At 32.8% G+C, this 11,874-nt stretch overlaps 1 protein-coding gene across 3 annotated transcripts; it reads right to left on the minus strand.

Moving 5' to 3' along the window:
• Positions 1-376: 376 nt before the first annotated feature.
• Positions 377-10,385, minus strand: LOC126700430 (disease resistance protein RPV1-like). 3 transcript variants are annotated; one of them, XR_007647139.1, is made up of 6 exons: positions 8,791-9,566; positions 7,465-8,554; positions 7,072-7,347; positions 5,677-6,975; positions 4,861-5,600; positions 3,158-3,465 (listed from the first exon to the last, which is right to left on the minus strand). XR_007647139.1 is itself a non-coding variant. In XM_050398590.1 (6 exons), the coding sequence occupies exons 2-6, from the start codon at positions 9,300-9,302 to the stop codon at positions 5,085-5,087; spliced, it is 3,693 nt and encodes a 1,230-aa protein (XP_050254547.1). In that variant the 5' UTR covers positions 9,303-9,327; positions 10,224-10,385; the 3' UTR covers positions 4,969-5,084. The 3 variants fall into 3 exon arrangements, 1 of the variants encoding a protein (XP_050254547.1); XM_050398590.1 differs by lacking the exon at positions 3,158-3,465 and adding an exon at positions 10,224-10,385 and having other exon boundaries at positions 4,969-5,600; positions 8,791-9,327; XR_007647140.1 differs by lacking the exons at positions 3,158-3,465; positions 5,677-6,975; positions 7,072-7,347; positions 7,465-8,554; positions 8,791-9,566 and adding exons at positions 377-875; positions 10,224-10,273 and having other exon boundaries at positions 4,861-5,191.
• Positions 10,386-11,874: the final 1,489 nt, after the last annotated feature.

An 11,874-nucleotide genomic window follows, 5' to 3' on the forward strand; every position in this document is an offset into this window, starting at 1 on the left:
CAAACTATCTATTTCTGAAAAGGCGTTATTCCCCATTTTGCAATAAAATTTTCCATTTTTATAAAATTCTTAAATTTCAGTTTTCAATAATCAACACCTGCAACCTACCAATAATTAATCGGTATGGCAGAGTGTTAAGTCAATATGACTGGCCAAAAACCACATATGATCTAAAGTCAAATTGTGATGCCCTCAACAGAAGTGCACAGATCTAAAATCAAATCAAACAACTAAAAAAAAAAATTATCATGTAGAACATTATTCAACTTTGGAAAATTTAGTTGACGGGAAAATTAAACAGAGCAAACACAAATTTCAGAAAAAATATACATACATACATATATACATACATATATATATATATATATTATATAAATGAAAGAATTCATAGTATAATCATGATTCTATTTATTAAATGCCAAACTCCATTCCAAGGTGAACTTGAAGCATGTATAATCAGAAAGCCCTGTCTTAAAATCTAGAATAACGACGAGAAATTGCATACATGAGCACTGAAAACCTATAGCCTAACCCCCTTATCAAGGCCTGCGCACCTACCACTTCAGCCAAGCCAAGGAGAACACCACTCCATTATTGTGCAATGAACCAGCAATATAAACTACAAAAATTGTCTCCAACTTAAATACAACTTTAAACTAAACATCAAATTACAAAATCAAACAAGATAAATAGTACCTTACCTGCTCAACCAGAGCCACTGAATGGGCGAGAAAGATGCATATGTTCTTCTGGGGATTCCTTATTAAGGGACTCAGCTCATGTATAAGCAGTACAGAAATGTGGGTCTTCCCACAACCTGCCCCAAATAAAAAATTATATCCTCCAAAGCTTTCTGGCATAGCTCCAACAGGTACCTTTAGAAAACAAACAAACAAAAAGACATAACCCACAATAAGCTTCTCCTATCTTCTTGGGAAAAAAAATGCATTTTATGTAAAGGAAAGAAATTTCCAACAAAGCCAAACATAACTGACTTGCTTGAGCCATGCTTATGTGTTCTGAAAACAAAACCATAAGAAAGCATAAACCCAACATTTTGTCACTCATCCAGTTTCTATGAAAATTATAGGATAAGAAAACAAAATTTATATGTTTCAAAGGGAACCCACAAAGTTGAGAAGTCAAGAACTAATTTTCAGCCCATATTAGTCAAGCATTACAATTCCCAAATCTAAAACATCAAAACAAGATAGAATTCAAAGGCTTTGTACCTTTTCTACATTAATTTTCCCCAACTTTCCTAGCCGTCAAAGATAGAAATAGTCACATAAACAAAAACAAATGTTAAAAAAAAAATAATAAATAAAAAAATAAATAAAAATAAAAATAAAAAAATAAAAACGTATGTCTTATATTGGTTTCTGAATGAAAAATATGATAATGAGAAGTTTCTAATTCCAAATTGTCAAGAATTGTGTCTGAATGCTCATGGACTGAAAAAGAAGTGCATAGATAACAAGTAAAACTAAATAAATAAAATAAGAGTTTGTGTTGAGTACAACAATAAAGATTATTATAATCAGCAATAACACAATTTAAGATATTAAATTCTTAGAAGATAATCCATCTACTACAAATGTTTTAAGAAAATAAATCAATAATACTAAACGAGAGCTTGCTTGCCCTCTACACACTATCATCAGATATTCTAGGCAAAATTTCATTTCTAAGATCAAATTGTTTAAATGAAAACAAAAAATAATAAACTTTAAGTTTCTTATATTGGGATTCAGAAAAATAAAAAGCCCTCCACTTCCAGGGCAAACTCAGCACAAAATCAAAATAAAAAAAGAGAGGCAAATTTCCAGCTTTCTAATCACCAAACAGAACAAAATCAACAAATTTCATCATAACCTCAGAGAAAATCAACAAAACAACAGATAAATTCTCAATTTTTAGATTTCAAAAGGGTAGATGTAGTGAAAAAAAAAAAAAAAAAAAAACAGATCACATGCCGTTTTTTTAATAGGCCCTAAGAGAACTGACCTTTGGGGAAAAGGGCCCAAATTTCCTGCTTTCATTTGATTTTACTACAAAACTGAAGTGGCATGCATATATTGTATTCTCCTATGAATAATTGTAGTAAATTGGTACAAATAGAGCAACAAAAGTGCTGATTTTATCCTCTAGCATGATTGAACAAAAATGATCAGCACACAGAAATCAAACTTTTAATATACATGACCACATTATTGGCAGGAAAAGGATCTGCCTTCACAGTTGCCTTATTCCTATAAGACCAATTAGACGTCTTGTTCCTATAAGACCAAATAGACCATATAATAATGACAAATGACACCAAGAAATACTTTAAGTTCTCTAATTGCCCCCAATACCTTCTGCCAGGTCAGGATCCATGCCTGAATCCAGTAAGGCTGAATGAAATCAGTTCTAATGGATAGATCAAACCAAACCAGAATCCTAGATTACAAGAAAAAAGAAGGAAGCCTTTTAATAGTTCAAAAAAAATAAAACCCCTTTGCATACTTCATATTAGAGCAAACCAAATCATATAGAAAGGACAAGAAGGAAAAAAATAAGAATTAGAATTCTAGATTTTTCATTTTGAACTTCCTGTCAATCTTTCATGCCTTTACTAATGAGCTTGTGCTAATGGACCTCTAAATGAGGACAACCCAGAAGCATAATTTTGAATGGAATAAAACAATATAGGATACAACCATAAATTAATACCTTGGCAGTAAAAGCTTTTCAATTTTGATTTATACTTGCTTTCCAGCAAATGATTTCTACTGCTTTTAGAACACCAACAAAAAGCTCTTTCTAGCCATTATTTTTAGGTACATTGAAACAAAAGAACCAACACAAGAAGCAAAGAGTACAAGATTAGGAGTTCACTGTCTGTATCCAAGCTAATATGTTCATAAAGAACTTAGAGGCAATGGTTGCTAGAGATCAAGCCTCTGCCGGACATCTGTTGACCTGTCAAACCCAAACATTTGTAAAATGCTGAATGTCCTTCGCAGCTTCACCACTGCCTCTCTACTAGCTAACTCTGCCACCTCTTTGTTACTTCTAAGAATAATAACAGCGAGAACTCGCAAAGCTTGAAGCTTCAACAATCCTTCACAGAAAGCCAAAATAGCTGCTCTCATAGAATCTTTAACAACCCAGATGAAACAACCAGCCATGGACATGCACCTTCTCTATTTTTACAAAAGAAACTAGATCCCCTCTATTTTCTTCTCCTACCCTTGCAGCTTTCCTACAACATGAGTGGTTTCCAGTTGGAACACTCTCTAAAGGTCTGGATTTGCTTATCCTGCTGCTGTCAAGGCTTTTCATTGTTTTTTAAATTGTTAGTTACCCAGCACATTGTAACCAAACTTTTACAATACAAGACCACATTAATGGCAGAGAAAGGCTCTTTCTTCACAATTGCCTTGTCATTTTCTAAATTTCCCTGATTCCCTTTGTCCATGCCTGAATCAAGTAAGACTAATTGAAATAAGTTCTAATGGATAGATAATTAAAAAAAAAAATAGATATCTCTGGATGACAAGAAAAAATATATATAGTCTAAGGTTTTAGACTTTTAGTATCTTTGACACAAAGGACATAAGTCCTCAGATGTCTTCACAATTCTGCCATCACAATTAGAAAATATAATAAAATCCTCCAGAGAATGACAATCATTTTAAATGGTAATTGTAACCTACATAACTAGTTCCAATACTCAAGGTCTTCACTTAAGGTTGTGCCAGTAAGATCACCAAAAGACCTGGCAGCTTTGTTTATATAATTGCTAGTATGATATAGCCATTATCCTATTTCAACCAAAGAAGCCTCAAATTTGGAATGAGCCCTTATGAGCTTGTCAGAGACACAATCGGGAATTTGTAAAATTCTTTCAGCATCATTTTGACTCTAGAGTGACTAATTCAGAATTCCACCCGAAAGTATCTTTGACCAGCACATCTACCACAACTTTCAGAGAATCTACCATATGTATATACTTGGATGTTTATAAAGGGGTATTATCAATTCACAATAAAATGTAATATATTAGGCTAAAATGACAAAATAACAAGGAAAATGTGACAAAACATAAATTAAAGATAGAATGCATCAAAACAACATAACAAGTAGAGCAAGGCTTACAAATCTAAGCAGACTACCTTCTCCATTTTTCAACCTTTTCTACATGGTTGTTTGCATGCACAAGTCCAATTACTGTAAAGGTGAACATGTGAAATGGGCCTAGGAAATGTCAAGAATATCAAGAGCCCAAAGCACAAAAGTCATATGGTAAGAACTTCCATTTTAAAAAGGAATGGTATGTATGAAATGAGTTTTAGACTATTAATATTACATATCAATGAGGCAAATCATGTGATAGGGGCTGTAGCACCCTTTCCATTCGTATTTGACATTACAGACATTCTAACTAACAAATTGCAGAGGAAAAAGATGTGTCACTTTTAAATGAGATTCAAATATTATTAAGGTCTCAGTCTCACCCATGCCTCAACACATGCATCACATGGGATGATGAGGTGTAAGATGTTAATCTAACATTGCAAAATAATTACAGCACATGGCCAAGGCCATTTAGTAATCGACTCAATAATATCTATTATTCATAGTATTTGTTGATTTTTATTTGTGACATTATAAACTTTACGAATTTTGTTGTCAATCACAATAAAAAAGCTTTTCCTCTTCATTCTTTGTTCTTTCAAGTTAAATTGCAAGGAGTCTCATTGACAGCTCTAATCAAACATATGGTGGGCAATCCATTCATAAACGTACACTTAAGAGAAAAAGATAGTGCAACAATCAATAGAACTTGAATTAAGAAGAAAGACAGTGACTTACAGGTAATGTAGAGAAAAAAGTTGATTAACCTTCCCGGTCACTTTCACTAGATTCCTCCCAATCACTTAACTCCTCACCACATTCTCTATACTCAATAGACTCCTCACAATCCGTTTTGGGTGTGGTACATCATTAGAGCTTCCTTCTCCATTAGGTCTAGCCCCATCATAGTCATCACGGGTTCGCTTGGCATTGCCGAATTTATGATGGACAACATCCAAACCCTAATAAGGAATGGTGCTATTGTTGCTACACTGAGCCATACTTCGGTTGACATCTTCAATGTCTTTCTTATATACCATACGGAACCCGCATCTCTTCACCTCAAAGACTGAACAATGAGTCATAATTCTAATTCCAACCCGAATGAATCCATTTGCATCACATTCCCACAATAATTTTATTTGTTTCTCTTGGTAGTATTGAGGAAGCAAATAAAGTAGCCAGATGTGATCCGATAAAACAACAATATGGCCAGTGTTTGGTGCAGAAGACATTTTTTTTCCATTGGCTACCAGCCAACAGGAAAGTGAATCACCATTGGGGATTTGGTGATGTGGATGAGAACAAAATACAACGCAGACAGCGATCCCCATCCACTCATTACACAAACGAGAAAAAGGTTCTTTTATATTCACTTCAGCCCCTATACTTTGATGCCTAAACCATTTCGGAATTTTACTTCCAGGAAAAATGATGGCATATTTCTTATGCAGATGTCTGTCGTCAAGAGAATGTCCCTGTAACATACAAAGTAGGGTGCTTAGAACACACTCTGAGTAGAGAGAAAAAGAGAGAGTGAGAAGGAGAGATTACCTGTAACAACTTTTTTATCACTGCAAAAAACATGTCAATAAAGCCTTGATTGTCACCTAGTTTACTGCAATCTGAAAGATTGAGGGTTGGCTCAATTGAAGAATTTGGTTTCAATAGATCTGGTACCGTTTCCAATGAGGTACAATTAAATCCCCTAATATAATCAATACTTAATGGAAGCTTTGGCAATGATAGAAGACTCGTGCAATTATCCAGGTTCAAATGTCTCAAACTAGTTAGTTGAGTGATGCTTTCCGGAAGGTAACCAAAATCATTTCCACTTAGATTTAATATGTTTAATGAGAATAAGCAACCAATATCATTGGGGACAGCCCTAAGATTGCAGTCTCTTAGATCCAATTTGATTAGAGAACATAATCCTGATAGAGATAGAGAGGACAATTCCACAGGATCTGGACATCTTGGCATTGAATAAAAAGGGAGGAAGTCATACCATGATTTAGATTTAGATGATGATAACCCCTTACATCCGCGGAAAGATAGTTGTTTAAGGTTCTTTAAGAGACCAATGGAAGGAGGCACTTGTCTTATAGCAGTTCCACTCACATCAAGCTCCTCTATACTTTTTGCATTCCCCAAATTCTCAGGTAGTCTCTCAAGTTTTGAGCATCCGGAAATATCCACATCTTTAAGCAACTTCAAATTGAAAATGGTATTGGGTAGACACACAAGATTTTTGCAATCTCTTAAATTAATTGAAGCTAGGTCAGTCAAATGCTCAATTGATGTGGGTAGATTTGTAATAGCAGTACCATCCAAGTAAAGCTTACATACACGTTTCATGTTTCCCCCAAATTCTGGAATTTGTTTTACTTTTGAGCAGTTAGAAAGAGTAAGAATCTCAAGAGACTCCATTTCAAACTTGTTTGGAAGAGTTTTGAGGCTTTTGCAGGCTTTTAGATCAAGAAGAGTTAGCTTTTTAAGAACTCCGATTGATGTGGGTAATTCTGTAATAGCAGTGTCATCCAAGTAAAGGTTTAATACAAGTTTCATATTCTTCCCAAATTCTGGGATTTTTTTCACTTTTGAACAACCAGAAAGAATAAGAATTTTAAGAGACTCCATTTCAAATTTTTTTGGAAGACTTCTGAGATTTTTGCATCCTTTCAAATTAAGAATGGTAAGCCTTTCATGAACTCCGATTGATTGGTGCACCCCTACTAAATTTATACAATCTTCTAAAAACAACTTCTCAAGAACTGGGATTTTGGTGACATCAGGGGTTTCAATGAGATTTTGAGAATTGTTTAATTCGATGAGTTTCAATCTCTCAAAAGACTGTTAAAAGACCCCAAAAAAAAAAAATTTAGTTTTAACCAAACCTTACAATTTAATGAAACCTAAAAAAAAGGTTGTTTCTAGTTAAGTAAATACCTTTGTTCCTTTCCAAAGTCGTTCAATGTAGCTACAGCACATGTGAAGTTCAATAAGCTCGTTTGATTGGAAACTTGATGGCAAAGATTTTGAAGAGTACCCACGCCAATCAAGATATCTTAAGTCATTGGAAAGATGTTTAGGGTCATGCATAAGGTGAACATTATTGATTATGAGCAATTTTAAATGTTGCATCATTAAAAAGGATCTAGGATTCCAATCTGCCTCTATTAGTTTGGGTAAATTTAGGACTATGCCTTCAACTGCTTTTGTTCCCTAATAATCAAAAACAAAAAGGGATTAGTAAATTGCAAAATGTATGATTACCAAAACTATTCTAAGTTAAGCTATGTTGAATAATATAATAAGGTATATGTTCAGGCTCTTTCATACCGTATTTTTTGTCAGCACTTGGTCAATGTCTTTATACAACCACAATTTACTACGCTTCCCAGGATCTTTATGGCACTCATCATGAACTATGCTCCAACCCATTTCTTGTAATAAACCATGCACCCACAATTGATTCCAATACAATTTTATGAGGGATTTCTTAAATAGAACATCTAATCCAATTCTAGGATGTAGGGCAAGACAATCTAGTATTTCTATGACCTTATCTTGATCCATATGATTAAAGAAACATGCAATATGTAGGAATATTTCCTTCTCTACTTCATGTAGCCCATCAAAACTTATTCTAAGTGCTTTGATAATATGATGTTCAGGAAATGTTGTAAGCCTATTTAATGTACTTTTCCATTGATTGATACTTCTGTTAAACAAAAGGGAACCTATAATCTCAATGGCTAAAGGAAGTCCGCATGTATGATGCACAACATCTTTGGAAATCTGCAGAAAATCATTGGGAGGATGCAATTTTTTAAAAGCTTTCAAACTAAGGAGATGAAGAGATTCATTATCATTCAATCCTTTAGCATCATATATTCCATCTACTCCAAGTAGTTCTAGTAAATGCTTATCCCTTGTTGTTATAATAACTCTACTACCTGAACCAAACCAATTATGCTCCCCAACTAACTTATTGCATTGGTCTAATTGATCTACATCATCAAGAACAAGAAGAATTCTTTTATGACGTAACCTATTCTTGATCATGAAAACTCCCTCATTAACATCTTGTATACTTATCCTTTCATTTGATATTTTTGAAAGAAGAAGTTGTTGCGATCGAATTAAACCATCTTTTTCAGAAACCTCCCTAATATTAGGTAGAAAGCAACAACCTTCAAACTTCTCCAAAACCATTTGAAAAACAACTCTAGCAAGAGTTGTTTTACCTATTCCCCCCATCCCCCAAACCCCTATAAAGCGAACATCATCGGACCCTATAGCCAAACATGACTCCAATTCCTTCACTCGATATTCTATTCCTACAAGATCTTCAAAATCTTCAAAGTGTGCATAACTTAATTTATGCCATAACTCTCCCACAATATGCTGGATAAATTGTGTCTTAGACCTGCAATTAAGAGAGAATGATAATTAGTGAGTACCACCCATAAATGGGACCAAAAAAGAAAGCACAGACCCAGTGTTCGATTTTGTTGGCTTAAACAAGAAAATGTAAATATTTTGGTGCAAGTAAAAATTGAAGGAAATACAAAAATGTAAATTAATTAGATCAAGTCAAAATAGAAAGAAGTGCGAACATTTATTTGAACATTTAAAGGCAATTAATATGTCAAATTGGATTACCTATCTAGTAGGTGCCAACCTTTGAGATTTGCCAATTCTCTTAAAGCAACTCTCCATGTTTGCACCTTCTCTATGAAGTCCTTGAAACATTCTTCATGTTTAGAAAAGGCTTCAGCAAAAGTGCCTGTTTGTTTTCGTACATTAGTTGGATCCACATCATAAAAAATTGGAAAAACAATTGTTTTCATCTCTTTCATGCATTCTATGATCTTTACAAGTTCATCCAAGCACCATGTTGAAGATGCATAGTTTCTTGAGAGAATGACAATCACAAATCTTGATTCTTCTATTGCTTTCAAGAACTCTGGTGAAATAGATTTTGCTCTCTTAATTTCTTCCTCATCTCTAAAGATGATTATGCCCTTTTGTTTCAAAGCAACGTAGAGATGGTCCGTAAAACTATTACAGGTGTCATCACCTCTAAAACTAAGAAAGACATCATATTTCCATTGTGGTGTTGAAGATGAAAATGACAACAAAGAGGAGGCATTTTGAGTGCTAATGGAAGACATTGGAACTATGTCGGCAAATCTTGAACTACAAAAAAGATAATAATAAAAAAAGTACATTAAATTAAAATTGAAAGAAAAATTACAAGGAAAAAAAAAAATTAGAGCAGAAGAGAACAATTTGATGTCGATTTTTTCATTTCTTTGAGTGAAAGTATTGAATAAAAGAGATGGACGTGTGAAAAGTGAAAACTTACAAATATGATAAATGAATTTGCAGCAGTGACATTAAAGCTCACTATTCTAAGAGATCGTGGGCCTATCACTATCTCTTAGAAAGTAGAAACAACACATAATTCAATTCCTATTATATAATTTTATTAAATAATAATTTCTTGTTTAATAAAGGAATAATCACCATTCTTTCCTTTGTTTGTAAGTTTGTGAGAGAGAGGAGGGAGGCATTACTAAAACTAAGGCCACCACAAAATTCACAACAATCTTACAACTACATTCAATTTGCCCACTGCCTCACACATGGTCCATTAAAAAAAAAAAGTTACGGTGATAGGCCCAAGTGAGGCCAAAGTGGATGTGCAAAGTCTCCCTCTCCTTCCAGGAATCTCAAACTGAAATTATTACTTTTGCAGAAATTTAACTAACTAACGTTAAATCATTACAAAAGCATCCTCTGTGTTTTTAATGATTTCTTTAAGCATCAATCCTCTTGATCCTATATACAGTTAGCTTTTCACAAAATGGTATTAAGAGAAGAACGTTTGTAATTTAACAATCGCAGTTGGTATAAGAGGAGAATTTCAGATACTAATACTATAAAACAAAAGTGAAACACAAAACCCAGGATAAAAATCTTTGTCATCATCCAAATATAAATTGAATCGCAAACTAAATATATATAAAAAATAAAAAATAAAAAAAATCAAAGAATTCACACAAAGCATTGAATAAGAGAAAAGAGAGGACCTTGAATGTGCGGATCACGTTGTGAAGATCGAGGAGACGAATAAGCTTGAACAAATGGTGATAAAAAAAGCTTTCCGTGAGGTCAATTTGAGAAGAGAAAAAACAGAGAGAGAATAATTGAAGAGGAAAACTATTAGTATTAAAGAGACGGAGAGTTGAGGAAAGTTTGTTGGAAGTTTGGTGTGCGTGCTGAGTTTGGGAAAAGAGACGGAGAGTGTACGTCATTGAGAACTTGTGGACAGTAAGTCAGTAATAGCAACTTATCTTTTGGATCCTAAAAAAAAAAAAAAAAGCACTTTTAGAAATAAGTCATTGACTATTATTCAAAGCAATCATGTGGCTTCGTTTTTTTTTTTTTTTTTTTGTATAATCATGTGACTTCGTGACAGTGATTAAATTAAAATAATAATAAAGAAAAAGTGACTCGTCGTGATAACAGTGATTTGTTTAATGGCTGGCTCAAGCTATTTGGGACCAAAGGTGATATTTTTATTATTTAAATGTCTATTAAATATTAATAATTTTTTATTTAAATTTTATTTTTCTTATATTTTAATGTTCTTATCGAGAATTTTTATATTACAATCTATTTGAACATCATTATAATTATTTTTTATTCCCATTTTCCTGTTGTGTCGTTTTATTTTATTCTAATAATTTTTATATATAAATTTCTTATTTACTTGTGAGATTTGTGAACTAAATATTTTGTTTTAACTTCTTTATTGATAGTAAAAAATTTATGAATAATACTAGAGATATAAATTTTTTTATAAATTGTTGATGTAGTGAATGATTATTGGTAAACGAAAGAGTGATGTTAATAATGGGCCTAAATAAAAACTAATAAGAATAGTTTCTAAAAATTGTAAAATAATTTGTAGTTGTAGCATTACTCAAAATTTATTTAGATATATTTTTCTAAATTCAGTTAATTGTTTTTTAATTATGTTAGGCCTAAAAATATTTTTGGTGGTCACAAATATTTTTTAAAGATAAAAAAATCATAATATTTTTAAAAATTATATATGGTAATTACTTTTTTCCAGGTTAGATATGAAAATAAGTATTATTTAGAGAAGCTGAAAAAGTAAAAAATTAATTTTTTTTAAATGACACAATATGATTTTAATATGAGAGAGAGAGAGAGAGAGAGAGAGAGAGAGAGGATGTGTGATTAGCCAAAAAATTAATTTACAACTGCATGCCTAAACTGATCTACTTAACTAACTAACTGTCAAACTAGCCATTCTCGCTCTAGCTAATAAAACCAATTGAATTTACAAATAACATGGATCCAATGACACATTGACATAGTATCAAGTGTGTTGCTCGCTCTTCTTTAATGGCAAAACAATGTCGACTCCGTCACGCCATTAAATTACAAAATAGAGCCATTTAATGTAAAGAGCCGTTAAATTCAAAAATAGGAAGTGGGCTTTCTGTGTTTTAAAGAAAGCATAATCATAAACAATTAGGACTATTCTACTAATAAACTTATGAATGGGCATTTGGTATTGGAATCAAAGAGATAGAGTCAACAAATCAATTGTTTAAACAAAGCAGGCGTGAAAGTGAGAAAAATTATTCAACTATGTAAAACGAAATGAAAGATAATTATGAGAGATTAAAATGACAGTGTGTTTGTTTG

This window comes from Quercus robur, chromosome 9 (assembly GCF_932294415.1).
Source record: "Quercus robur chromosome 9, dhQueRobu3.1, whole genome shotgun sequence".
Taxonomy (NCBI): Eukaryota; Viridiplantae; Streptophyta; class Magnoliopsida; order Fagales; family Fagaceae; genus Quercus; species Quercus robur.

Bases quoted from the DNA above. Each gene is read 5' to 3' on its own strand.
- LOC126700430 (XM_050398590.1), bottom strand. From the start codon at position 9,302: ATGTCTTCCATTAGCACTCAAAATGCCTCCTCTTTGTTGTCATTTTCA. The intron at 8,555-8,790 runs GTAATCCAATTT...TCTTAATTGCAG, and splicing joins GGTTGGCACCTACTAGATAG to GTCTAAGACACAATTTATCC. The intron at 7,348-7,464 runs GTATGAAAGAGC...TTTGATTATTAG, and splicing joins AAGTGCTGACAAAAAATACG to GGAACAAAAGCAGTTGAAGG.